Raw genomic sequence first — 27,239 nt, 5'->3', positions numbered from 1 at the left:
TCACCTCGTTAGCCAGTAGCAGAGCACGGCTACAAAAGTCACCGTTGCCACGTTACCCCCACGCCGCAGCCAGAAAAGAAGGGGAAAAAAAAAAAAAAAAAGAAAAAAGAGTAATAAAAAAATCACTCACTGCTTTTACGACAATGGAGCTGGAGTCCCAAACTGGCCAAAAAAAGCCCACCTCCTTTGATGAGGATCCAGGGTATTTTGGCACGCAGGAGCGAGCGTCCCTCCTTCGCTGTGTGCTCAAGGCTTCCCAAGCGGCAAAAAAAAGGGGGGAATTTCTCCAGCTCCTGGGCCCACCCGGGGGCAATTTGCCCCCTCCCAGCGCAGGTGCCCGTAGGAATGTGGGTCCCACCCCTGCAGGGATGGAGGCTCCGATGGGGATGCGGCGCCCTGATGGCTTTGGGAGAACGCTGTGGTCCAGCATGGCAGCCTCGACATTCCCTCCTACAGCAATATAGCTACATAAATATATATTAATTTTTTTTTCCCCCCTCTGGCATTATTTGTTAAGGCAGCCCTGGGCCTTTTTTTCTTTAAATTATTTTTTTGCTGAAAAAAAATACTCCAGCCCCACATCTCATCTCTTTCAAAGTCCATCAGGGCTGTTTCATCATGGAATCAATGTGTTGGGTTGGAAGGGACCTCTAAAGGCCATCTAGTCCCACCCCCCTGCAGTAAGCAGGGACATCTTTAACTAGAGCAGATTGCAGTTTCCCCAAAGAGCATTTTTCAATGCCAGGAATAACTTTTTCCATAGGTAGAATAAGGTAAAACAAGGCCAAAAAAAAAGGGCAATGATACCCAGAGCTGTAGGGATGCCCCATGTCTCCCCATGGAAACGAGATGCAGACCTGGGATGACACATGGATGGATGCTATGCCGTTGGGCTGACATAGCCAAAACCCAGACAGGGATTCACGTTTCCTGCTCTGAAATCAACCCCTTAGGACTGCTGGCTGGGATTTAAATATCTACTTATCTGCCCCAAAATAACCTCGGCTCCCCTCGGCTGTATTCCCGCGCCCGGAGTCCCAAACAAGAAGACGGGGAGAGCAGAGCAACAGGAGTGTAACAGGTCAGAAACCTGCAGAAAACTAGTTTTCATGAAAAAAACTCAATGCAATCAGCCAGTGAGCGTTCCTGCCGTGGGCTTTCCTCTGCTGAGCAAAGCCGGCTCTGAAAAACCAGGGTAAGTAGGAGTAATAAAAAGGTGAAACAAATAAAGGCTTGTTTTGCTCCCTGAACCTCACATTAAGCGGTTTCCCAGTGGGAAGGTCAGCTAGCAGACCCAGCCAATGGAAAACAGCTTTTTCTAATTTTTTTTTTTTTTTTTTAATATAAAAAATCCCTTTGAGTTTCTTTTTTGTAAGCGTTTTTTTGGTCCGAGCGGAGCCCCCTTGCTGATGCCTCCCTGGGCTGAAATGCTGCTGCTGGCAGGGAATATACCCCAGCGAGGCTAGAGGGCAGCTCATTAACCCCCCATCTTACTAATAGCTGCTTTTATAAGTACAGCTTTATATTTATATTCTATATAATACATAGAATATATATATTATATATTTTGTATATGCAATATATATAGTGAAACCGCAACCTGAATTTGCAGCAAATTGATGTATCGCAGCCATCCGGATGGGAGAATTGACGGGGACCGGGTCACCCAGCGCCCTTGAGGATGCTGAGCCCCATCACCCAGCCATCCCACCCCCCACCTCGTGACCCCCTCCACCTTGCACTGGGAGCTTATCCCTCCAAAAACCATTGGGAACCAGGTTTGACTTATCCTCTGGGAGAGGGAGCTAGCTTTCTGCCTTCCCAGCCTGGGGAAAAGAAGAAATAAATACACAGCACGGTTGGTTTTTCATGTTCAAACACATTCCCATCTCCATGGCTTTTTTTTTTTTCCCTTTTCTTTTTTTTTTTTCCAGACAATTGCTTTTGCCCCGCGTTGGAAATTGCTTGTTAGGATGGTGGGAAAGCAGAAAGAAGCCTTTGAGCCCACCAGGTCCAGGTGATGCAAATCTCCAGCAAGACTAAAGGGGCTGGGATTTCCTAAGCAATTAAAAATCCTGCCTAATTAAGCCAGGGCTATTAGGCAGGGCTTCCAAGGGTTGCTGCGGGGGGCAGGAGGATGGGGATGGGGCCCGGCTGAAAGCAAAGAAGCCCGCAGGTGATTTCTTTAGTAAAGCACAATAAATGGAGATGTACTGCGGCCCTGTGAAAATGGAAAGCATGTGTGTCGAAAAAAAAAAAAAAAAAAGAAAGAAAAAAGAAGAGGGGAAATAAAAAAAAGAAGAGGGAAAAAAAAATTGCATCGACAACCTCTCGCAAATCACTAAGTCAACTGTCCCACTACATCAGCAGCAGACTATCCAAACACCGAAATACCCGGTGAGGGACAAAATATTCAGGCAGATATTTCTGCATTTAAAAAAAAAAAAAATAAATAAAATAAAACCAAAACGCGTGGTTAAGTCAAAAAAAAACCGAGGGACCCCTTGGGAACGGGGGCTCTCACAGCAGGAACCATCCCAATGTTTAAGGAAAAAGCATCCCCTGCTATTTAGAAATACCGGGTTTTTTAGGTTTTTTGGGGGTTTTTTTTTGTTTTGTTTTTTTTTTTCTTTCCACGCTCCACATCTGAATTTCGGCTGCCTGCACCTCCTGGCCCTGGCAGCAGATGAAAGCAGCCACCGGGGCAGATGGAGCCAGAGCGTGTGCCCCAGCTTTTTTGCTTCCCCATCCGATTGTATCACCCCTCCATCCCGGCTCCTACCCCTACTACTGACTTCCTCATTGCCCCCACAGCCGCCAGGCCCCTCTCCAGCCCTCATTTGTTTTGATTAACTTTCTTTAAACTTTTAACTTAAAATTAATAAAAATCCCTATATTAATTATGCTTTTAAATCTACTCTTTGCTGAGCAGCGACTTCCTTCCCCCAGCATCACCTTGGCAATGAAAAGACAGGTCTGGGAGTTTGGGGTGGGGGGGAACGGTGGGAGAGCTGCATCCAGGGCTAAAAAAAAATGTGGAAGAATCAAAGAAGATATCCAGAACTTAAAATTACTCAGGTCTGCAAGACCTAATTAAAGCTACAAGTGTTTATGGCTCTATATATACATATATATCCACAGAGACATTAATCCCTGCGTGTATGTGTATATATATATATACACACACACACATACATAAATATATATAGATATGTGTCTATATGCCTGTCTATACATGTGTATATATATCTGTGTATCTATGCATATATATACACATACGTCTCTATATAAATACATATATACACATATTCAGGTGTGTATGCCACATTGGTTTAGGGAGAAAGTGAGGATGGTCTCAAAAAAAATCCGTCACGATTCCATGCATCTGTAAAATTCAGGCGCTGGCACCCCGGCATTTCACAGCCGCTTTTTCAAATCACGCCCTGAAGCACCCGCCGAAAAGGCTTGAAGATTTTAATTTACAATATTTTTATTGCGTCCAAAAGAACCCCAGAAATTCCCGTGTTCTAAGGCAGTTTCGGAGCTCGCCCCCTCCTCCCTCCCCACACCCCCAGGGTTTTTTTTTGTTTGGGGTTTTTTTTTTTTTTTTTTTTTGGGAAAACAGTCTTTTTTTCCTCTCCCCCTCCCCAGGAGAAAGCAGAGGGGGGGTGGGGGGCATCCCCCCGCACCCCGACCCTACACAAAGTCCCCACGGAAAGGGCGGGAGGTGGCCTCTTGTGCCTGCCAGCGGCCCCGCAGCGTGCGCAGGGCTTTGCCCTCCAGGCTCTCCAGCTCCGGGAAACCCAGCTGGTTCAGGATCTCGTAGACCCCCGCCACCGCCGCCACCTGAAAAACAGAGGGAGAAGAGAGATTTAACCCCCCCGCCATCCTCGGGATGCTTTTGCCACCTCCCGGGTGAAGATGCAGGGCGGATGGTGCCCCGCATTCACGTAGCCACCCGCCTGCAGCCCCCCACCCCCGTCTTTCCTCCCGCCAGGGTTTATACATTTCCTAAGCCGCTTCCTCGCGGCTGGGGTCAGCCTTCGCAGGGTTTGTTGGCTTTGGCACTCTTCTGCCAAAAAAAGCTACAATGGCCCCTTGTTTTCACTAAAAAAAACCGCAGAGATTATGCAGCAGGAAGGGGTGCTTTCGGGGGGGGTCAAAGGCTGCTTTTATCCACAGGTTGGGTGTATTTTCCCCCCCTCCCTTCCCACAAGCGGGGCAAGGGGCAGTTATAAACCCATAGACTGAAGATGCTGCACTCACTCACTTAAGATGCCGCACACGCTAAAGATGCCGCACTCGCTTACTTAAGATGCCGCGCTAAAGATGCTGCGCTTGGTTACTTAAGATGCGCGCTAAAGATGCTGCGCTAAAGATGCAGCTCTTGCTTACTTAAGATGCCACGCTAAAGATGCCGCATGCGCTAAAGATGCTGTGCTTGCTTACTTAAGATGCCACGCTAAAGATGCTGCACGCGCTAAAGATGCTGCGCTTGCTTACTTAAGATGCCGCACTAAAGATGCTGCACTAAAGACGCTGCACGCGCTAAAGACGCTGCATGCACTTACTTAAGACGCTGCACACACTTGCTAAAGATGCTGCTCTTGCTTACTTAAGATGCTGCGCTAAAGATGCTGTGCTTACTTAAGACGCTGTGCTAAAGACGCTGCACTTACTAAAGACACTGCACACGCTTGCTAAAGATGCTGTGCTTACTTATTTAAGATCCTGTACTTACTTGAGATGCTGTGCGTGCTAAAGAGGCTGCACTTACTTAAGATGCTGCGCTAAAGATGCTGCACACACTTATTTAAGATGCTGCGCTAAAGATGCTTTTAAGCCTCCACACCCAGCCAACAGCAAGCACCACGTGTCTCCACCCCACCACGCACTTCCACTCCATCCACTGCACATCTCCACTCCATCCACCACATGTCTCCACTCCGGGATGGTCCAGCCCCAGCCACCGCCTCCCCCGAAACGGTTGGGCAATGCAAACACCCGCATAACTGGGATGCTGCACACCCCCGCCCCGGTCCCCTTTCCAACGAGATGGGGCAGTAGGGGGGGGACAGGACAGTGAGCAGCCGCTTTCGTCTCCCACCTGGCAATCAAACATGCCAATACGAATTAGCGGTGCCAGCGGAGGCAAGTGAAGGGACGAGGTGTTTTTTCCCCCCCACAAAGGCCAATGCCGCGCAGAGCCAGGGAGAGAAAAGCTAATTCACCACACAATAAAAATGAGGAAAATAATACAAAGCAGGAAATAATGGGGAATTTGGGGTCCCTCCCCACCCCCCTCCATTTTTTTCAGCTGGCTCCCAATTTCCAGCACCAGCATCCCCATCCTCCCGGGCCCTCCCTCCCCGGCCAGGCAAGGCAAAGTAGGACTGCTTTTAATTATTTTCTTTCACTTCCCCGACCTGTTTGGCCAGAATATTGTATTTTTAAGAGACCAGAGGTGAGTTTGGGCACAAGGAGAGACAACCAAGCTAACCAAGCCCAGCGGAGGGCCCTGGGCGGGTGGCTGGTGGCCTCCCATCCCCGGATGCCGCAATCACAATCCCAGGAAACTTCAAAGAGGAGAAAAGGGCAGGTTTGGGGTGGGGGGAGCAGCCCATTCGCATGTTGGGGATGCCACCCATCTCCAGGCTTTCCCTGACATCCTGGTGAGATGGGAGCTTGCCTGGAGTAAAGGGGCCGTATACGATGGCCCCAGCGACCAAAGGAAAATCCTATATAAAATAAAGACGGGGCTCTGCTTCCCAGTGCCCTGTAAGTACGAGGTGGAGCGAGGTCTTGCTGGCGGTGTAGGCAGGCGAAGCCTCACCTCGCGCATCCAGAGGCTGAAGGGCCGCTGCCAGGAGTCCTTCTTCTCCAGATGCAGGTAGGCATTGAAGAGGATCAGGTAGACGTAGCGCTCCAGGTACTGCAGGCTCCGCAGCTGCAGCGTCCGTGTCTCCTTCTCGTCCTTGGCCGACCTCCCCTGCAAGGAGCAAGAAACCAGCTGATGGTGGTACCCGGGAGGGGGAGAGCATCCCAGAGGCAGCTCCTGCGCCCAGTCCTCACTCACCATCCACATCCCAGGTGAGAGGTTTGGTGGGGAAGGACCTCTTGGGCTAAGGGAAAGCCATATACACCGCTACACAACAGCCCTCCCACCCCGTTATCCCCCCCGAGGAGCCCAGCCCAGCCTGCAGCCTCCAGCCGAGGAGGGAGGACCGCTTTGGGGACAAAAATAAGTGCGTCCTTCCAGCCCACTCCTGCCGCGGCCTGGCAGTCCAGCCTCTCATTACCTTGTGGTTTCCAGAGTATAAAAACTTCCCCTTCCCCGTACAGACCTCGAAAATAGAGGAGGGATGGGTAAACGCGCGGGGTGTGCGCCCAGGAGCCGGGAATAGACACCCAGGTGCAAAGCCAACCCGCAACCACCAGCTCCTAGACTGCAAAGCCTTTCCCCAGGGAAAAACACGGCCCTTTCCAGCATCCTCTGGTGGGATTCAGCCTCCGCCGCCGGAGGAGGTGAGGCCACGGCAGCCACCCAGCACCCCGCTGCCAGGCTGGGGTCATCCCACCTCCTATTATTGTGTTATTTTATATATATATATATATTTTATTATTATAGCTGTTGTTTTAAGAACAGACGAGCCCTGCAGTGATGCCCCTTCCAGGAATTAATAAACAATAAATAAGGAATAAACAGCCAGCCAGCATAAAAGCTCTAAATCCCGGTAATCCATAATCCCGCTGCATTCCCCCCCTCCCACACCATTCCCCCCCTCCCACACCATCCCAAAGAGCAGCCAATTCCGCGCTCTGGTGTCAGCACCGACCCACTCCGCTTTCTCTTGGTCCTTCCCCGGCACCCCCGGGCTTCGGAAAAAATCGGGCTTTGTTCAACCCATTCGCACCCTTAGTCGTGGCAGCAGCAGGCGAGCCGTTCCGCCCCAGGGAAAAAGCATCTCCTCTGCACCAATGTGCCAGTATTTGCAGAGAGCAGATCCTATTATCCCATTATTTATCACATTCTTCTATTCTCCTATTTATTTTTTATTATATAATCCCATTATTTATCATCTTATTATCCTCTCCTATTTATTTTTTATTATATTATCCTGTTATTTATCATCTTATTATCCTATTATTTATCTTCCATATTATTCTTTTCTTGTATTACCCTATTTTTCCCTCCTAGTTAAGGGTGGGAAGGGTTAGGAACAAAGCCAAGCAAGTACCAGAGCACCTTTTCCTTCCCTCTCTTCACCCAAACCCCATGTTTCTCTAAACACTAATTACAGCTTAATTAAAAGTCCATTAGGGCAATGCCTAGCCTATACAACTCCTGTAATTCCCTTCTTCAAGCTGCCTATCATAGGGGGAAAAAAAAAATAAAAATAAATAAAAATTAAAGCATTTTCACATGCTTTTCCCCAGCCAAATCCAATGGGATGGACGAAGCAGCCGAGAGGGAAATGCAAAACGCAGGCAGCGACAAAAGGCTCTTCCTAGGGCAGAGGGTGCGGATGACTCCCCTCCTTATCTCGCTTTCCCACCGGGTTGGGATATGGCCGGCCCGGAAACAGGATACGGCCCAGGAACACCCCCATGCCGGTCCTGACCACCGGGAAGAGGGGCAAGGAGGTCACGGGAATTGTCTCCCAGAGGGGAAAAAAAAAAAAAAAAAAAAACACCACAAAAAAAACCCCAAACAAACAAAAAAAAAAACAAACAAAAACCAAACCCCACATCGGGAACAGCCTGGAGATGCTGCTCCGCCGGGGTCTTCCTCCCGGGACCCCCAGGGCTGAGCCTACAGACACAGGGAGCAGGATCACCGGAGAGCACAATTAAATCCATAAGCAGCCACTCGTTCGTTTAGCACGGGAGTTTTGCTTTTTTTGCTCTGCAGCAGCAAAGCACACAATAAAGTAGGTGAGAACTCCCACCGGCCACATGACCATCTCCCCATAACACATAAATTGGGGGGGGGGGCGGGGGCGGAATAAAAAAAAAAAATTACCTATCCCCAATAATTTCACAGTAGTTACTGCTGCAAATACTCAGTCCCCAGCGGCTCATCCCACGGAGCCCAGATTCTCCCCCAGACCCAAAAAAAACCACACAGAGGACCCCATAAACCAAGAGGCAAACGCCCGGGGAGCCGCGGATGCTACTGGGTGATTAAATGCTTGGGGCTTTCTTTCCGTGGTCAATCGTTCACAGCCATTAATTGAAAACAGGGGTCAATGGCAGCCGCGGGCAAGACCATCACAGGGACGTGGGTCGATCCAGCCTGGGCAGGATCAGTCTCAGCCCTTCAAACGCCCTGTGAAATAGTTGCACAGCTTAAAAAAAAAATAATCCCTAAATCTGAAAAAAATATCCTTTCTCCCCTTCATCAGCTGCACAGAAGCTCCCAATAAAAACCAGGCTGCAGCCACGGGCTCGGCTGGTTGCAGGATGCCTCCTGCGTGGGCACGGATGGGTCCCTTCCCCGAGGATGGAGCCGGAGGAACTTTCGGTGCTGGGAGAGGAGTGGGACGGATCAGCCCTGCCCTCTGCCGGCTGTGTGCCGCTGGATGGCTGGGATGCTGGCTGGGATTCTGGCTGGGATGCAGGATGGTGCCGGATGGGCAGGATGCTGGGTGGGATGCAGGATATTGGGTGAGATGCGGGATGGCACCAGACAGGCAGGATGTGGGATGGCACCGGAAAGGCGGGATGCTGGGTGGGATGCGGGATGGCACCAGATGGGCAGGATGCTGGGTGGGATGCAGGATGGCATCAGACAGGTGGGATGTGGGATGGTACCAGATGGGCAGGATGCTGGGTGGGATGTCAGATGGCACTGGAAAGGTGGGATGCGGGATGGCACCACACAGGCAGGATGCTGGGTGGGATGCAGAATGGCACGGGATGCAGAACTACAGCGGATAGGGGGGATGCTGGACAGGATGTGAGATGGCACCAGACAGGCAGGGTGCTGGCTGGGATGCTGGGTAGGATGCGGGACGGCACCAGACAGGTGGGATGTGAGACGGCATGGGATGCAAGAGGGCACAGGGTGACCATGACCAGAAGAGCCCTGGCACCTCTCTAGTGACATGCCAGAAAGCTTCAGCCAAAGAAACTATCAACTTCAGCAGAGCTGGTCCCGTGTCCTCTGGGATCGGGTGCAACGGACACAGGCAGCCACGTGCCAATGTGGAAGAGGGACACGCTCACCTGCCGGTAGGTGCAGATGATGATTTCTCGGAGGTGGTAGTGCATGGGTGTCATGGTCTCACTGACAGTGTCCAGGGCCATGTCCACCTCCTTCTTCATCCGGTGACCATCAGGCAGGAGCTGGACCACTTTCATCACCACCTGCAGCATGGGCAGAAGCGGCAGGGCCTTCACCGGGTGCTTCCTCGCCTCAACCTGACTGCTCCATCCCTGCCCAGGGGAGGACCCAGCCCCCCAAACAAGCTGCTGTGGATAAGGGGTGGCTTCAGGGGGCGATCCTGAATCAGTCAGGCCCAAGGACTCACCTCGAACTCCCCTTTGGTGTACTTGGCATCAGGCACACTCACGATTTCCTCCTCGCTCATCTCAGGGATGCCCTGGGACAGTCAGAGAGGACCGTTAGGGGCTGCATGGCCCCATCCCCGCTGCCCAACAGCTGAGCAGAAATTTAGACCCCGAACTCAACCCGTCAGGACCCCAGACATCCTCCACCTCCTCTCTACACAGGCAGAGAAGCACAAAATTTTATGCCTGTCTGCTCTGCAAGGGGACCTGTGTCTCTCCTGCACTTAGCCCTTTGTCCCGCGGCGGGAGCTCTCGGGAATGGGGTGAAGGCTCCCCAGGGACGCACCCACACTTCTCCTGGACCTTGCTGGGGTCTAGGCACAACAAGAGGTCAACGAACCGGCGTCCGCCCCTCACAGCCCACCCTGGCCCTCCCCACGCTCCTGTTGTGCCATGGCTGCTGTGGGATACACTGGGCTTCCCCAGCAGCCCCCGCTCCGGCCTGAGCCCCCAGGAGACCTGCAGAGCCCGGTACCCACGTTGAAGTGCCAGAGGGTGAGGACAGCGATGACCATGGCCGTGGTGGTCCTGCCCCGGCCACTGGAGCAGTTGAAGACGAAGGCTGTCCGCGAGTCCTCAGCGAGGGCGCTCTTCATCGCCTCCAGCAGCCGGTCAAAATCCTGCCGGGAGCAGAGCCAAGGGGGTTTTATGGGTGCAGCCCACCTCCCTTCCCCACCATGGCATCCCCCTTGTCCATCAGCCTCCCCTCCCTCCCCGGTCAGCTGAAGACACCCAGGGTGGCTAAAGATCTCCCAGGGGACCCCTCCCCGCCCCACCAAGCACCCAACACTGAGCCTGGGCACACCACCATAGTCCTGGGGCTGGGTGGCATGCAAGTGCACCAAGCAACCGACATTTGCCCCACAACAGACTTGGGAAGGAGGTAGCAGCACCATCCCACCCCCTGGGGTACCTTCTCCTTGGGAGCGCAGAAATCCGGGATGGGGATGCGGCGGTAGGTCAGCCCCTGGCAGACGTTCTTCTGCTGGCTGAATATCTCCTGCATGGTCAGGCAGCTCTTGAACAGCTTCATCTGCTTCTCCGCCTCCAGGTACACCTCCAGCCACTTCTGGCACTTCAGCAGGTCACCCTTCAGGGTAGCCTCTAGTTTCTGCAGAGGATGGAGAAACCCCCCCCCACTGTAAGACCCGCTCCTCTAACTTTTTCAGGATTTAATTTTTTTTTTTTTTTTTTTTTTTTTTTTTTGACACCCCCTTCTCCAACACCCTGCAGCCAACGCAAACCCCCACACCAGGTCCTGGCCGCCGCTTCTGCCCAAGACCACGGTCCCCAGCAACGTGCTTGACGGGAGCCTCGGGAGCATCATCATCTCCCACCACCCAGGCAGCTCCTCCACGCGGCTGCGCCGCTGCTGGCATCCAAGCTCCTCCACTGCCTGTCTCCTCCACAAACCCAGCTGGGAACATCTGCTCTCCTTTCCCCGGGTGCCTTTTACCCTGGCTTTCAAGCCGCGCTATAAATTCTTCCGGGGGGTGGAAAAATCTCTGCTTTGCTTTGCCTTTGGGAGCTCTTACAGGGTGAGAGCGAAGCCAGGAGGACCTCTTTATTTTTGTACGATGAAAAGCAGGTGGACAGGCTGGTTTTGCATCAGGTCCCCAGCCTCCAGCAGACAAAGGAGGGCACAAGAGCCAAGCACAGCACCTGAGTCCATCGCTGCCCCTCATTGCCAAAAATGAAAAAAAAACCAAAACAAAACCCAAACCAAGCACCTCCAAGGGGTGAGGGGCTATCAAAGCCTGCGGACATCACCCAGGAGGGCTCCTGGGAGGGGGTGATGAGCCCTTCACGGCTGGGCAGGAACCTGGGCAGCATCTCGGCGGTGGTCAGGAGCTCACCTCCAGCTGCTGGGGCGAGGCGGTGGGCACAGGGATCAGCTCCTCCAGGTGCCCGGGCTCCCGCAGCGTGTAGATCTGCTCGTTCCCCTCCAGGACGGCTTCTTCCCGCAGGTTGATCCAGACTATGCGGGCATGCTTCCTCTTGGCGTCCGTCAGGTACCGCAGGACACTCCCCAGGGTCTAAGGGAAGGGGTGGGCAAGGGTGAGGGGAGGGCTGGGAGCCCGCTGCGGGCCACCCTGCCCACCACAGGGTGCGCACCCCTCACCTTGGAGCTGGGCTGCGCTGTCCCGTAGATGGGCATCTTGGGCACCCGTCGGAAGTTGGCCACGCTCATCTCCTTGGCGGTGCTCAGCACGTCCGGGCAGAAGCGCTCATCCGCCACCTGCAATGGCAAGGGTTGTGTCCCCCGCCCAGCATTGCGGCTGCCTTCTCCCAACCATGGGCTTTGCAGGAGGGTTCCCAGCACATCACCACCTCTCACCCATGGTCCCCACTCAGGAGAAGTCCCCAAGCCCTTCCAAGCCCAGCAAGATGGGGCTCAAAGCTGCATGGCTGCATTTCAAAGGTGGGAGATGCTCTTCTTGCCACAACACCATGCCAAAGCAGCAGCAAGCCACCACCAGCTCTGGCCTCCTTCCCCCTGCCACAGCCACCCAGGAGCACCAAGAATGGCAAAGCTGAAGATAGGCCGGCAGCTCAGGCTCATGTTACGGGGTGCCCCAGCATCCTGGTAAGCGGGGTCTGCAGGGCTGGACACATCTGTGTGGAGAGAAGGTCTCTGGCCACATGACCATCCTTGCTGAGGATGGAGGCAGGACATGGACCTGGAGACCCCAACGTGGACCTGGAGACCCCAAGACTCAGCACCTGCCCTACGACAGGGAAACCCTTTGCTCCTCCCACCCCACTGAACCTCTTTGAGGGCAAGCATCCCAGGAAGGTGCCGTTCCCAGGGGACAAGCAGGAGCCACCAGCCCCATCCCCACACCCAGGACGGATACCCACCAGCACTCGCGTCCCCTTGGTGACGAGGTCCCCAGTGACGGTGAACTCCGACCAGTTCATCTCCGCCTGCAGCCGGTAGAGCTCGGGGTGCCGACACATCCACCTGCTGAAGCTGAGGGCAAAGCCCAGGGGGTACTGCCGGCGGGGGGCCGGGGAGGGGGGGGATGCGCTGTCAGCCTGGGCTCGCACCCCCTGCCCACACGCAACCCCACCGAAGAAACCTGCATTTGCTTGGGAAACTCAGAGGTGGAGACCCCCTTCCCTCCCACTATAAACAAAAAAAAAAAAAAAAAAAAAAAAAAAGAGCAAAGGAGGGGTTTTGGGGTTGGTGGGGGTTTGGTTTTGGTTTTTTGGGGGTTTTTTTTGGTTGGTTGGTTGGGGTTTTTTGGGGTTTGTTTTTTTTTTTTTTTACCTGCTCATGAAGGTAGTAGTTGAAGGCGATCAAGTAGAAATAGCGTTCGAGGCTCTGCAAAGTCCTCTGCAGGAAATACTCTTTGGTGCTGCTCCCCTGAAAGCAGAGGTGGGTGGGATTCGAGATGCCCAAGGCCGGCCCTGCAGCCCCCCGAGGAGACCGCAGGGCTGGGGAAAAACCCTGCACACCCTTGTCCGCGCTGTTACCTGCTTTGGAACAGAGACATGCAAGCAGCAAGCAGACCTGAGGCATTTTTTTTTTTTTATACATCAGTTTTTTGCAGGTAAGAAGGGCAGAAATACCACTTAAGATGCTCAGAAGGTTTTTTTGCATATTCACGCTTCCAAAAGAGAAGCGGGAGGGGAACTACAAAACCCAATCTGGAATAGTTTTTTATGTTTTGTTGGGTTTTTTAATTTTTTTTCTTCTTTAAATGAAACATTTCAAGTTTTCCACGTTAAATGGTGCTTCACGGCATAAATCTGCATTTCAGCTCAAACAAAACCTTGCCTTTAGCCCAAGGACACACCGGGAGCGGTTCCAACGGGACCCGAGGGGTGATGCTGTCCCGGGGGGGACACACTGTCCGGATGCTAACGGGAGACTCGAACCCAAGGGGAGGGGGCTGGTCAACACAAGGTCCTGCCCCCACCCCAGCCATCTCCGTGGCCTTCAGCCAAGATGCTCGGATGGTGGCATCCCTGGGGAGAGAGGTCCCAGTGCCAGCGGTGCCGCGGGTAGGGATGCGGGGAGCCTGCCGGAGACATCACCCCCCCAGCCCCGTGCTCTGGGTAATGTGAGGAACAGTCAGGGACCTCTCAGGAACCCCCGTGTCTGCCTTGAAAGCCCTGTAGGACCCCAATGACCCGCTCCAAGGTCAGCATCTCATGGGGGGTGGGGGGTGGTGACAGACCCTGAAATGAAGGGTGGTGCTAGACAAACTCAAAATAAGAGGAAGATGAGCTTATTAAACAGAGACATAAACCACACGCTCAGTAATATCCTCCCTTTCCGAGTGTCTCCATGCTCCCTTCATCCCCAGAAGCATCCCAATGCCCATGCAGCTGCTTTCAAGCAAGCTCTCCTCCTCATCTTCATCCTCACCATTCCAAACCATCCTCACCATCTTCATCCAAACCAGGCGTGTGCCCCATCAGAGCTATCTCCTCCCAGGGTTGGAAACTCAAACCCGTGGGATTTTCCACAATCCGTAAGCCACCCCTACGCTGCCCTTAGGGCAGGGGTTTGTATATCCCAGCCAACACATCAACCCACAATTCCGGCACCAGTGAAGGAGCACCCAGCACAGGATGCAGGAGCATCCCTGGAAAGCCCATCCGGACCCCCTGCCCAGGGGACAATGGAAAATCCTCTAAGATGGGGCTGTATATAAAGCAGGAGGGGGCAGTCGGTTGTGCAAGCGGGGTTTGCGCACCTCCGACGTTACGTGGCTGACTCTGGAATATTGTCTCATTCTCCGCAAGAGAAATTGGTCCCGCTGTCATTTATCAAGAGGCAGGGCGGCGGGTTTTGCTCCAGGAAACTCAAAACAAAGGCTGGGAGGATGGAGCCGTGCCGGCTTTACGGCGCTTCTCCCCCAGCGCTCGGGCTCCTGCAGCGAAAACCAGCCCTGCAAATCTCTTGATATTCCCCATAAATAGGCTTTCGATGGAAAAAGGGGAATGATCTGCTTGCACTTCAGCTGCAGAGAGCTGGGGACCGCAGGGGGCCTCAGCGTCCCACGCCGGGATGCACCTGCCCCTGCATCACCATTGCTCGAAGGACTTAAATCTCTGCTTTTACCCCCAAGGCAGGGCAGAAACCCACAGCCCGGCATGAGATCATTCCTCTCTGCCCAGAAAAGCCCTTCCTCTCCCCAAAAACAACCAGGACTCCACCAGCAAAGCCCCCCCCACCCCACCCCGGTCCCACCAGCAGCCCCTCCAGCCCTACCAAGCCCCAGCTGGTTTTCGATGATGATGGAGCATCAGCATCTCCCTTCCTCATCCTTCCCTTTCCCCCCACTCCAGCACATTTTCCTGGCCCCTCGCCACTGTTTAAACCTGCTCTCGCTCCGTGCAGACTTTAAATAAACACTCCTTGCTGATAATTTACGGCAGTCCCCTGGCTGCTTGTTTCCCCGGCATCGGGGATGACATGGAGCAGCCTCTCCCAGCCGGGAAGAGTCCGGGAAAGGCTCGTAGGCAGCGGGGAAAATCCCCTGCCGCATACCCAAGCTTCCTCCCCGCTCCCCCCCATATAAGAAATCATCTGCCATCACACAAGCAGCACCAAACACACCCAAATCCAGCCTAAAAAGGGGGTAAAATTTGGAGTTTGCTATTAAATGTGAAAAAAACACCAGTAAAGGGTCTCTTTCCTGCCCGCCCCCCCACCTCCCCGCCACGGCTTAATCATTTTCATGGTGCTTTTCCTGCTTTAGCTGCACAGCGCCTGTTTTCAGATTGTCCAGCCTCAGCACTTCCACCCCACCATCAGCATTTCAATGGGAAAATTAATCTTCGAAGAGACTGGGATGGGGGCAGTGTCTCCATCCGAGCATCCTCCCTCCCTCCATCGCCTGGCGAGGAGCCCCCCCCGCGGATCGGACGAGGGGGAGACCAAAGCTTCCCAGGGTGGAAAACCACCCTGCTGGCTTTTCAAACCAAGCTCAAAACACCATCGACAGATAGGAAAGCTTGACCTTGAGTGACTGTATTTGCAGGAAAACCTCTATGCAACAATCCCTCCCAGCTCCCGAGGACTTTTACCAGCCGGGCTGGGATCGATTTTCCAATTTTAGAGCTGACGAAACAAGGGCACAGGATAGTATTTGCCCCCGAGGTCATCTACCAGAAGCAGAAGGCCAAGGCTAAAATGGCCGGCTTTCCCCCAAATCCCAGCCTGCTCCCTTTTATGCCTCTTAAACAATTGGAAAAAATAAAAAAATAAAACAAAAACCAAAGAGAAGCTCTACAACCTTCCAGGTTTCACGTCTCTGGGAAAATTTTCAGCTCACAGGAAGCTTCGGATTTCCAGAATTTACATTCTTCTCATCCCCGCGACAAAAACAGCTCGATAAATTACCCAGCGGAGAGCAGGCGGCTCGCATCCCAGCGAGCCTTCCGTTAACGCACCTGGATCTGATAGTCCTCCCCAATCCCTTCCAGCTTCTTCTTGTACTCGTAGATGGCCTCCTTCATGTCATGCATCTCCGAGCAGGAGGCGATGGCACCGTCCACCTTGAGAAGAGCAAGTGGAAAGCCGCTCAGTGAGCCCCACATGGGGGGGACACTGACCTCACCCCCTCCACCCACCCCGCCAGGGACTTCTCCATCGCCCCCTTACCTCCTCGACTATCTGCTGTCCTTTGGGGACCGTCTCGATGAAGGTCTGGATGACCCGAAGCCTGTCCCTGGGAGATGTTTTAGGAGGGTGGGGGAGGCTGGGGTGGCAGAAGAAGGAGATCAAACTGGTCCTGGGGGCACAGGCATCCCCCCCCACAGCCCCAGCCCCAGCAGATGCCCCGCTTACTCGGGCTTCTGGGTGGCTCCTCGGTGGTGGTGGAGGACGAGCGTGCCCATGGCCATGGCCAGGTTGGTCCTGCCCACCCCGGTCTGGCAGCCGAAGAGCAGTGCCGGCGGGGGTCTGCCGGGGTCCCGCAGCAGCAGGCCGGGGCTCTCCTGGGAGGGAGGGAATGCCAGAGGGATGGGGACCACAGGGGCATCCAGGAGAGCTGGGTCTGCCACCACAATGGCCAGGGTGGAGGGTGGATGGCCGGCAACCCCCCATTGCTGAGGGGACAGCATTGGGGGACTGGGACAGCACAACAGGCGGTCCATCCACTGCGTCCCCATGCCCTCCTAAGCCACCAGCAGACGTTGGCCTGTCAACCCCACCAGAGATGTTCCCACCACCAGTCCCCAGGCTGCTGAGACAAAAACTCCCAGGCTAAAATAAAAGCGAAGCCCTGCCATCGAAAGCCTTTGCACCAAATCCAGATCATTTCTCCCAAACCCGTTTAGGGAAGAGCCACCTGCGCAGGGATGCTGGGAGGTGGCAAGGGGTGGTCACCTCCAGCCAGGGTTAGGGACAAGCAGCTGGACAACATGGACTTCTCCAGCAGGGTCCACAGCAATGGGAACGGGATGCAACTGTGGGCACAGGCATCCTCTAATGGGCAGCATCAAGGCAAACGCAGAAGATGCTCTCCAGGAGTCACGCTCCCCAACACGGCACCCTTGGCTGAGGCACAGGAGCAAATCCCAACCCAACGTGGCTCCATGGACCAGGCGTTTTTGCTCAGCTCACCCTGAGGAAGTGGATGAAAGCGTCGAACTGGTCCTCCAAAGGGGCTCCCTCGGCAGGCAGGGGCAGCCGGTGGTACCTGCCGGGCACGGGGACAGACCTAATTAGGAGGATGGGGGCCATGGTGGGGGGGCTTCATCCCCGCCACGGTGGAGGACATGTGGCTGAAGATGGTATCAAGAGCCCAGCTAGCAAAAGCAAAGCCACCGACCACACGTGAGGAGAAGAAGGAGGAGGAAGGGCAGCACCTGTAGGAGGGCAGGAGGAAGACGGGTCTGCGGTAGACCTCCTCCGTCACCTGGATGTCCTCCTCGCACTGCACCCGCACGGTGTGGGGCTCGTCCCGCAAGCGCTCGATGTCATTGTAGACGTAGTAGATGCTCTCGCTCAACTGGGCGAAGTCGTGGATCTAGCGGAGATGGGGACCACCATCAAAACCTGTGGGGCGCCCACCACCTCCAACAACCCCTCTTCGAGCTGGGGGAACGCAGACCCCCTGTTATGGGTGGGATGATGACCCCCTCCCAGCCCACCTCACCTCCTTGCGGATGGCCACCTCCAGGCTCTCCGCCCGCAGCCCCCGCTGCAGGTGCTGGAGGTTCTCGTGCAGGTTCTCCTTGCCCCGAGGGGTGTAGGACACAAAGTCCCCCTCCAACCGCAGGAAGACCACGGGCTCCTCGCGGACGCAGAAGAAGACGCACTCCTGCAAAGAGCCGGGAGGGAGAGGCTGCCCAAACAAGCTCTCCTGCCTTTTTCCGCCCCAGTTTCCACCCTCCCACCAACCTTGTGTCCCTCTCTCTGCAGCTTCTGCAGCACGAGCTTGAAGCCGTTGAGGCTGGGTTGCCCCATGCCGAAGACAGCATAACCTCCTTTGGCTTGTCGGAAATTGGGAGCACCACAGCTGCCAGTAGTGTTCAAGACGTCTAATTTGCCGTATACATCCCTGACCATGAAATATTTCCCCTGCAAAACAAGACAGGGCAAAAAAAGGTGGAGAAGGATGCTTGAGCGCAGAAGAAAAGTGGCTTTTTCTTGGCGATCTTCAAAATTAGCCCCAAAAAACCTTGAGGGCCCCAAATGCCATGGGTTTGGCATAGGGTGGTGGTGATCATAGAATGGTTTGGGTTGGAAGGGACCTTAAGGACCATCTAGTTCTGCCATCTGCCATGGGCAGGGACACCAACCACTAGACCAGGCTGCTCACCTGCACAAGGTAGTGTTCCAGCGTGGCCTCAGAGATGCGTCCCACCGTGTAGTTGGCCTTCAGCAGGTCATCGTGGATCTGAAACTCCTCCCTGCAGTTGTACCTGCAAGAAACCACATGCGGGTGGGTAAAGGGAAAAAAAAAAAAAACCCAACCAACGGCGTAGGTAAAGATTGAAAAAAAGCAATATTTAGGGAAGAGGGTGCAGAAAAGCAGAGGTGTGGAGTTGCAAGAGGACTTACGTGATGACCACGGGCGCCACTTTGTTGGTGATGATGGACTTGGCCTTGCTGTTGTGGAGCCCCAGGGTCTGGAAGGAGTGGATGCTGAGGGAGCGCTGGTCCTCCATGCTGCCGTCGCCCAGCGCCCCACTCTCCGGGGGGGATGCCGAGACTGCCTGCTGCGCCGCGCTGGCTGTCGTACCCATCATCTGCAGGCGGCTGGGACGGGACAAGGACCGCAGGGAAAACGAGGAGGGTGGGAGGGAGAGAGAGGGAGGAGGAATTATTTTTTTCTTTTCCCAGCCGCTCCCGTTTTAGGAAGGCAGACAGCCGGCGAGGAGGGTAGGAACGCTAATCCTTCTGCTCCTGCAAAGGGTTTTTTTCTTCTTCCCTGCCCACTCCCCTCAGCTGAAAGTGGGGCTGAGGAGGGGGTGGGGAAAAGAAAGAGGAGGGGAAAAAAAAAAAAAAAAAGGCAAAGCAAACCAGATCCATTTTGCCCCCAAATCTGCTGACTCAGCAGCTGGCACTGCGGCGGGACACAGCCTCATCCTCTGCTTTCCCAGCACCCACAAACCGCCCCAGCGTCCCTCCTCAGGTGGAAAACGCTTGAACAGCGAGTAAATATTACTAAATATTTAGATCTTTAGGATCTAGGAGGTGCCTGGAGCAGCAAGCGAGGCTCAGGGAGGTCCCTGGTCCAGGCTGTGCGTGTCGATGCACATATATAAGCACATACATAAGAGGGAGGCGGAGGAGGGAGGGCATTTTGCAGCCTCGGAAGTTGTGGGAGGCAGCAAGAAGGAAAGGTTCCCCCCACACACCCACCCACCCAACGCAGCAATAAATAACCCTGGAACGCTGAGAAACTCCCTTCATCGCACCGGAGTTATCGGGATGAAGGGATTCCTCCAGCTATTGACGAGCAAATGGGAAAGCAGCCGGTTATTCCCACGCTGGAGTGGCACCCTCTCCCCCAGGGCAAGCGGGGGACCCCAAATGCAGACTCCCGTCCCCCCGCCCCCGTCCCCAGGGAGCTCATCCCTAAAGAGGGATGAAAGCAGAAAGGCCAGGGGAGGGGAGGTTGGAGGGGAGCATCGTGCCACACTCCACCGGTCCCGGACAATGGGCCGACTGTCTGCGCCAGCCAGGGACGCATCCTGGTAACCAAAGGAAGAGATGGCAAAGTTCTGGAAAAAAAAACAACAAAAAAAACAAAAAACCACACACAAAAAACCCAACGATTCTGCCCACCCTCACTGAGACAGCCCCCGATAAAATCTCCTCACTGCCGATGCTGCGTGGGGAATAACCCTGGCAGCATCCAAAGCGGGACGACAGCACCCACTTCGTGGCTTTAACCCGTCCCTAAAAACCCTCCTCCTGCTGCTTTGCAGGCAGCACGGGATCACTCCCTCCCTGCAATCCCAGGGAATGTGATGCCCCCCAGCAGCTGCGAATGCTTCAAGGCTCGGGGCCGGGGGGGGGTGGATAAAAGCCTGCGGAAAATGTGCTATTTCCAGAAGGGCCGTGCCCCGGCACGGATTTTTCCCCCCCCCCTCCTCCTCCTCCTCCTCCCCATCTTTCTCCCCTGCCCTGCAGAATACTTGTTGCTCCGCTGTGATTTTTCTGCACCGTTGGGCAGCCTGGCTTCTTTTACACGTAAGAGAACAGGAGGAGGAAAAATAAAACCAAAAAAAACCCCAGCTTTTTCAGGCCAGCACGGTTTCTCCAAGTCGCCTTACGTTTTTCTTTCACGTAACCACTGCCGGGGCAAAAATAAAGCAAAAAAAATAAAAAAAAATTATATATATATAGGGAGGTTTCAAGTGTTTCGGAGCAGGCGCTAGTGGCTTTGGAGGGTTCAGCCAGCGAGCAAGAGCGGGGGGATGTTCACCCAGGATACTTTTCCACCACCAGTACCTTTATTTTGCTTAGAATCGGTGCATCTTTCCAAAAGCAGCCGGCGCAGCCCCATGAGCCATCCCCAAACCCTCTGGCTTCGCTCCAGCATCCCCACACTGGGGTGGGGGCGTGGCGGGGGGATATGGAGGCTCACTCCCCAACTTGCCTTCATCCTTTTTCCACCCCCCCACCACTTCCACCGCAGTCACCCACCTTGGCCGTAAATTCCCCCAGGGATTATATTTTTTTTTTTTTTTTGCCCGGCAAACGACAGACAGAAAAGACGCCGGGCAGATTTGGAAACGGGCTTTCAAACCGCAAAATGAACGGAGAGAGGAAATCACATTTCAGCTTCTTCCCCCCCCTACCCCGCCTCCCTTCCTCGGTCGGGCAAGCGAAAGCAAGCAACTTCTAGAAAGTACCGAAATTACCCAAAATGGGTGCCCTGGGCAACCACGGGAACTGGGGAGGGGGGAGGTGGAAAGCCAGGTGAAGAGGGAAGCGCTGGTGTTATCCCTACGGGAGCAGCGATTTACCGGTACCAACGGGAGGTTTTACACCCTCCCAGTGCCCGACTGGCAAACTGGGACGGGGTGGGGAAGAAAAACCCTATCCCAGGAAACCTGATGAAACCATCTCGCCTGAAAACCCTCCGGAATGCGGTCGGTGTCTGGGATGAGAAGAGAAGGAAGGGAGCCACCATCAACAGGCCGGCCCAGGGAGGGACCAGCCCACCAAAGGGCTCAGGATTAGCCCAAAAATCAGGTTTTTTTACCCCCCTCCAATAGCTGAACACAATTAGCAAACACTAAGCAGGTGCTTAGATGGGCAGCTTACCCCTAAAAAAAATAATAAAAAATAATTGTTTTATTATTTTACCTGTATTTTTAAAGAATCCCACTGCATCCGATGTCTCAGCCTGGAATGTTTAGATCTGAGTTATTCCCCCAGAAATCAGCCGAGCCGGTGGGACTTAGCCCCATTTTCCTGCCGCTACAAGAAGTGGGGAGGCTCAGGCGCAATCCCCACGCATTTTATGATGGCATTAGCCATCGGCCGGTTTGGAGCATCCCTTCCCTCGCACGCTGCCGCATTCAGGGGTTTCCCTTCTGGGAGAGGGGTGACGGAGTGATGGAACCCCCTGCGCAGCATCCGTGTCGGCATCCTCTCCCTGGGGCGAGGGGACAAACCCCAGGAATACCCTGGCAGCTCATCCCCCCGCTGGCGCTGGAAACCTTACCCTCGGGACCCAAAATCCAAGCCGGAGATAAACCCCAGCCCAGGGCTCCTTAACAAAGAGCTCATTTTTCTCCCCAGCCGCAAAAAGGACCGACACCCTGCCAGGGTGCATCCCGCCGGAACAAACCCGCGCTGTTCTTCTCCAGGTGTTTTGCCTAAATTCAAAGCATACAGCGGCCGCCGGTTAATCATTCCCGCTGCCTAACGAGACAGTGGAGCCTATGGGGTGGGCAATGTGTGAATGCTCCCCTTCCCCTGCAGACCCTCTCCCAGCACAGAGCCCCATGGGGTGGATGGAGAACGCTGGAGGAGCCGCAGACGCCGCCGGGATGCTGCTTGAGCATCTCGAGAGAGGTGACGGCGCCCACATAAGTCACAATGGCACACAGTGCTCAGCCCCCCTCCACTTTTTCGCAGAGCCGCTCCTCTCTCTGCCCCCCGCCGCCCGGCATGGGGGTTATTCCCGCAGCCCAGGGACCTGGAAAGGACTCAAAAGCCGGAGCAAACAATGGACTAAATATAGCAGGGGGCGGCCGGGCTGCAGCTGCAGGATGCATCTGCCCCGGCCGCCGCGATGAGGAGGAAGCGTGAGCTTGCCCGGCTGTCTCATTGACAGCAGGAAATAAATCAAATAAATCTCCCTCCATGCATCCCCGGCTTAATTTTTTTTATATACATATATATATATATATTTTTTTTTTTTTAATGAAATGCAAAGCCTTTGGGGAAGCAGCAGCAATTGCAGCATCCTCCTAACCCATCCATCCCTCCCCTGGGTGCGAGGCAACCCTAGAACTTTTCCGGCATGGATGCATCCGCAAGGGACCGGGGGTTGGAGGGGGGAAAAACCAGCATCGCTGACCCAAGCAAGGGAGGCAGGAAACACGGCGGCGGCCGGCAGGAAGCCCCGGTGCTGCCAGAGGGGCATCACCGAATCCCGGAGGAAGCACTGGAGCCGAGCCCCCCGCCCCAGCGTGCTCTTTAGCCCTCTTTTTCCAAAAAAAATAAAAAATAAAATAACAGACAAACAGCAAGCCCAGCGTGCGTTGGGAGATATCCTGGAGCAGAGGCTGCGTGGGAACCGGGCTCCTGTTGTTCCAGGTGATGCCGGAAGGAAGCAGCTTGGCTTATTATTAAAAAGTAATTGAAAAAACCAACATAATAAAACAAAAAGGAAAGGTGAGAAGTAACACATTAAGTCGTGGTTGCTTTGAAACACGTGGTTCGCCCACGGAGCTGCAGAGGGTAAAACGAGGCAAGGAAGCAACACGACCCAAAATGCCTGAAAGCAACTCAAAAGCGCTCTGCAATGGGGAGGGAAAGGCTCTGGAGAGCCGGCTTTGCAGCAGACAGCTCTGATTTTACAAGCCACGCTTGTTTTATTATTTTTAAAAAGAGCAAAAGCAACCGCCCTCCATTCTCATGGGCTCCGGGCTCCTCCGAGAGCCAGCGCCGACAGCCAAAAATATAACTGAAAAAGCAGCGTTTCCTAGAAAGTAGCGAGGTATTTCTCAATCGGTGCCACTGATCCCCTACGCGCCCTGTGCTCCACCGTCGGCATCTGCCAGGGAGGAGGGCAAAGCACCCACGGGATGCCGTCCCCCAAATCCAAGCAGGAACACCGGGACAACCTCATTATCGCCAGGGATAACGAGGCCCCGGCGTTTCACACACACACACACCCCCTCCCCGGCGCGCTCCGGCCTTTTTGGCAGAAAACCGAGCGCCACATCCCCGTCCTCCACGTGACCGACCCGCCTTCAGCCACTTGATTTAAAACTCCTTACCCTGAAGTCAGGGAAAGCTGCTTGAGACAAGGGAGGGGGGAAAGGGGGAGAAAAAGGCGGCATGCAGGCATTTCACCCCAAAAATGCAGGTGCGACCCGCTGCAGGGGCGGCCACTGATGGGGAGGATGCTGGTAGCCGGTGGGAGGTAGCGCGAGCAGTACCCAGGCTGCATCCCCCAGGCCCAAACCTGCTTTACATTGAATTAATCATCACCAGCGTCAAACCTTCCTCGCTCAGCAAAACCCAGGAGAAATTAAGATGTTAAGGTGAGCATCTTGGGATTTTTTAAGCCTTTTTTGGGCTGAGCCACCTCGATTTTGCACAGAGCCCACCTGTAACGGCCACCAGCAGCCCAGGATGCCCTTGGGATGAGCCGCTACCGCAGGCACGCTCTCCCCTCCTAAAAAAAAAAAAAAACACCTCCAAAAAACCCTCCAAAAAAAAACCTCTTTACTGCCTTTTTTGTGGCATACACCACGCCAGACCCTGGGGTGCGGCTTCGCAGGGCCGAGAGGCGGCTCCCCGCCAGGCAGGAGATGCTCAGGCCGCCCGACGTTCAAGAGAGGAGTTTTTAATCAATGGCAAAAGAGGAACAAAAGCCCTGATTTGCAAGCACCGGTTGCACTGCCAGCGGTTTCAAGGTCTGCGAGCGATGCTTACTGAAGAGTCGCCTTTCAACAGCGCAAAGAAAAAAAAAAAAAAAAAAAAAGGAGGAAAAAAAAAAAAAAGCCATAAAGGATGGAGATAAAGGCCGGGGGCATCTCCAAAGAGACAGTGGAGCTTCCCCCCCCCGCAACCCCCAGCCACCAAACACTCCCCAAAAGCCGCTCCACCAAATTTTCCGCCCACATTTGGCGGCATGACCCCCTCCCCGGTGGCGGGGGGTGGGGGGGTGAGGGGTGTCCCCAAGGGTGGGGGGACCCATGCCCCCCCTCGCTTCTGGAATGGCACCCCCATGCCACAGCACCCTCCCGCTCCCAACCCCCAGTGCCACGAGAAAGGCGGCCAGGGCGTTTCGGGAAAGGCGAGGGCTATGATTTTTGTGCTATTTTTGTGCTAACCACCGGCTCCCCTCCCGACACGGGGCCGGAATGGGGGGGGGGAGAAAAGGCTGGTGGAGGCCAACTGGACGGGGGCTCCATTTCCATGGGGGCCACTTTTCAAAGCCGGGCTGCTGCCGCCGACCGTATCTTTTTTTGCCAGAAAAGCAGCACCTTATGCCCAGCATCACACACTCGGTGGTTTCATGGAGCTCGCTCCCCCCGGTCTCTCTTCCCTCCCCCTCGCTTCCCCCAAACCTGCACTTAAATAAAGCAAAATCAAGCAAATCCCGTTGTTGGGGGGGGTGTATTGTCTCACAACGGAGACCTGCCGGTTATTTTTAGGCTCCGTGTCATTCGTGCAAGAGACATAATCACTTCCTGCCTTCCAGGAAGGAAATGTCCCACCGCCGCTGCCTGCACCCCCCCACACACAGGCATCGCCTGCACGCCCCCAGCACGGCCCCCCCCCAAAACCTGCTGCCCCCCCACACCCATGCCGGGGGGGTTAACACAGCTTGGGATGTCCCCAGTGCCATGGCAGGGAGAAGCAGCGGTGTTCATCCCCCCCACCAGCGATGCTCAGAGGAGTGATGCACAGGGGAAAGGGTGGAGGAAGGGGTCCGGAAAAGTCCGGCAGCCATAGGAAATACAGCCTGGAGGCAGCTTCTGGAAGTTTTCAGTCCCAGCAGCTAGAGATGGTGGGCAGAAGCTGAGCCAGAGCAGGCAGCCAGTGCTTGGAGGGCATCCTCCACATCCCAGTTCTGCCTGGGTGACCCCATCCGACATGGGGGGCGAGAGCCCACCAGACTCCACGACGTAGCCGGCACGTAGGCGCCCGTGGAAAACCCATGGCTGAGCGATCCTGGGTTTCATGCTCCTCCTGCGCTCCCCGAACAGGAGGCTGCGGAGCCAAACCCCAGCCTGGGATGCTCCCGGAGCAAGGAAGGGGCTGCAGTTACATCCCCTCCTCTTCCTCCTCCATCTTCATCCTCCGAGAGGGAGCCATCCCGCAGCTCCCCTGTTTCAGAGCCCATTTCCCAGATGGCTACTGGGGGCATAGGGGAAGCAGACGAGATGCAAACCCCAAAACTAGTCAGTTTGGGGTGCTCCGGCCACAGCGGGCATGGCTGGCACCGGCAGCCGTCCGTGCTGGGCTCCGGGCCCAGGTCAGCCTCCGGCGGGGCTGGCTTCCAGGCGGAGAGGGAGGAAAAAAAAGCCCCTTTTTTCAATAGGAAACGGGACTGCAAGAGGCACAAGAGCCGGGAGGACACCGCGGGGCGGATGCTGGGCCTCAAAACCACTCACCCCTCTATTTTCTAAGGGTTTGAAACACAGCCTTGGCTGCAGATTAAACCCCCCCACATTGGGGTGTGGGCACCTCACTGCCCACGCTGGGAGGGGGGGGGGGGGGGGTGAGTTCCTGGGGTGAAATAAAGCTTCCTCCCACCCCCCCACCCCCCCACATCTCCCACCACCACCAGCACCACCACCATCCCCTTCCCCACGCACCCGGCTGGGAAACGACCCCCCACAACACCGGGGAGGGGATGAAGGGGGGAGGCGGCCCCGGCAAGGGTTGGCGAGGGGGGAGGGATGGCCGGTACCGGGAGGGGGCAGCCTGGTCCCGCGGGGGTGGAGGGAACGCGCTCCAGGGAGATGTTTCCCTGTCCCGGGAGGGGCGAGGATGCCCGGCTCCGAGAGGCGGGGGGAGAATGCCCGGTCCCGGGAGGAGGGGGGGATACCCGGTCCCGGGGGGGTGGGAAGGGATGCCCTGCCCCGGGTGGGGCGCAATTGCCCGGTCCTGGGGCGGGAGAATGCCCGGCCCCGAGCTCGCGGGGGGGATGCCCGGTGCCGGGAGAGGGGGTGCTCCGTCCCGGCGGGAGGGGGAGTGGGATGCCTGGTCCCGGGGGGGGGAATGCTCAGTCCCGGGGGGAAAATGCTTTGTCCCCGTGGGGCGATGTGGTACCTGGCGGCGGCTCCAGGAGTCGTTGGGGGGGGGGGCGGTGCTCGGTCCCGGAGAGGGTGGGAGGGGATACCCGGTCCCGGGAGGGGGAGGAGATGCCCGGTCGCGGGAGGCGGGAGAGGAATCCCGGTCCCGGGAGACGGGGGTGCCCGGTCCCGGCGGGGGGAGGAGGGTGGGGTGCCCGGTCTCGGGGGGGGATGCTCGGTCCCGGGGGGTAATGCCCGATCCCGGGGGGGATGCGGTACCTGTCGGCGGCTCCGGGCTCAGCTCCCGCGCCGGGCTGGCCGCGCCGTCGGGCGCCCCATGGGGGCGGCGGGAGCGGGGTGGCGGGAGCGCAGCCCCGCGGCCGCCCCGACCGCCGGCGCCTCGGCGGGGGGAGGAGGCGGAGGCGGAGGCGGAGGAGGGGCAGCGCTGCCGTCCGGCCCCACGCCGCGCCCCCCGCCCGCCCGGCACCGCCCCCCGCCCGGGACACCCCCCCCTCCCCCAACCCGGGACCGGCCCCCTGCGGTGCCTCGGCACGTTGCACCCCCCCAGCGCTGCGGGGACACCCCCTCCCCGGACACGGCACCGGCCCCCTCAGGGAACCCCTGGCATGAAGCACCCACCCCCCCGGAGACCCCCTGGCATGCGGCATCCCACACCCACAGCACCCATCCCCCCGGGAACCCCCTGGCACCCACACTCTCAGGGGGTCCATGGCACATGACATCTTCCAGGCACAGCC

General features: G+C 55.8%; 1 protein-coding gene across 2 annotated transcripts; it reads right to left on the bottom strand.

The window, feature by feature from the left end:
• Positions 1–3,460: 3,460 nt before the first annotated feature.
• On the bottom strand, positions 3,461–26,878 carry PALD1 (phosphatase domain containing paladin 1). Of its 2 annotated transcripts, none has more exons than XM_074591855.1 (20): positions 26,761–26,878; positions 18,602–18,799; positions 18,360–18,462; positions 17,939–18,118; positions 17,694–17,858; positions 17,404–17,564; positions 17,159–17,234; positions 16,382–16,530; positions 16,196–16,292; positions 15,985–16,089; positions 12,848–12,943; positions 12,436–12,570; positions 11,696–11,812; positions 11,430–11,609; positions 10,487–10,684; positions 10,053–10,193; positions 9,534–9,605; positions 9,229–9,369; positions 5,834–5,989; positions 3,461–3,846 (listed from the first exon to the last, which is right to left on the bottom strand). In XM_074591855.1, the coding sequence occupies exons 2-20, from the start codon at positions 18,787–18,789 to the stop codon at positions 3,697–3,699; spliced, it is 2,610 nt and encodes an 869-aa protein (XP_074447956.1). In that variant the 5' UTR covers positions 18,790–18,799; positions 26,761–26,878; the 3' UTR covers positions 3,461–3,696. The 2 variants fall into 2 exon arrangements, with proteins under 2 accessions (XP_074447956.1, XP_074447955.1); XM_074591854.1 differs by lacking the exon at positions 26,761–26,878 and adding an exon at positions 26,519–26,570.
• Positions 26,879–27,239: the final 361 nt, after the last annotated feature.

This window comes from Larus michahellis, chromosome 6 (assembly GCF_964199755.1).
Source record: "Larus michahellis chromosome 6, bLarMic1.1, whole genome shotgun sequence".
Lineage (NCBI taxonomy): Eukaryota > Metazoa > Chordata > Aves > Charadriiformes > Laridae > Larus > Larus michahellis.
The sequence above is the reverse complement of the archived record's forward strand: the minus strand, read 5'-3'. Positions and strand labels throughout refer to the sequence as shown.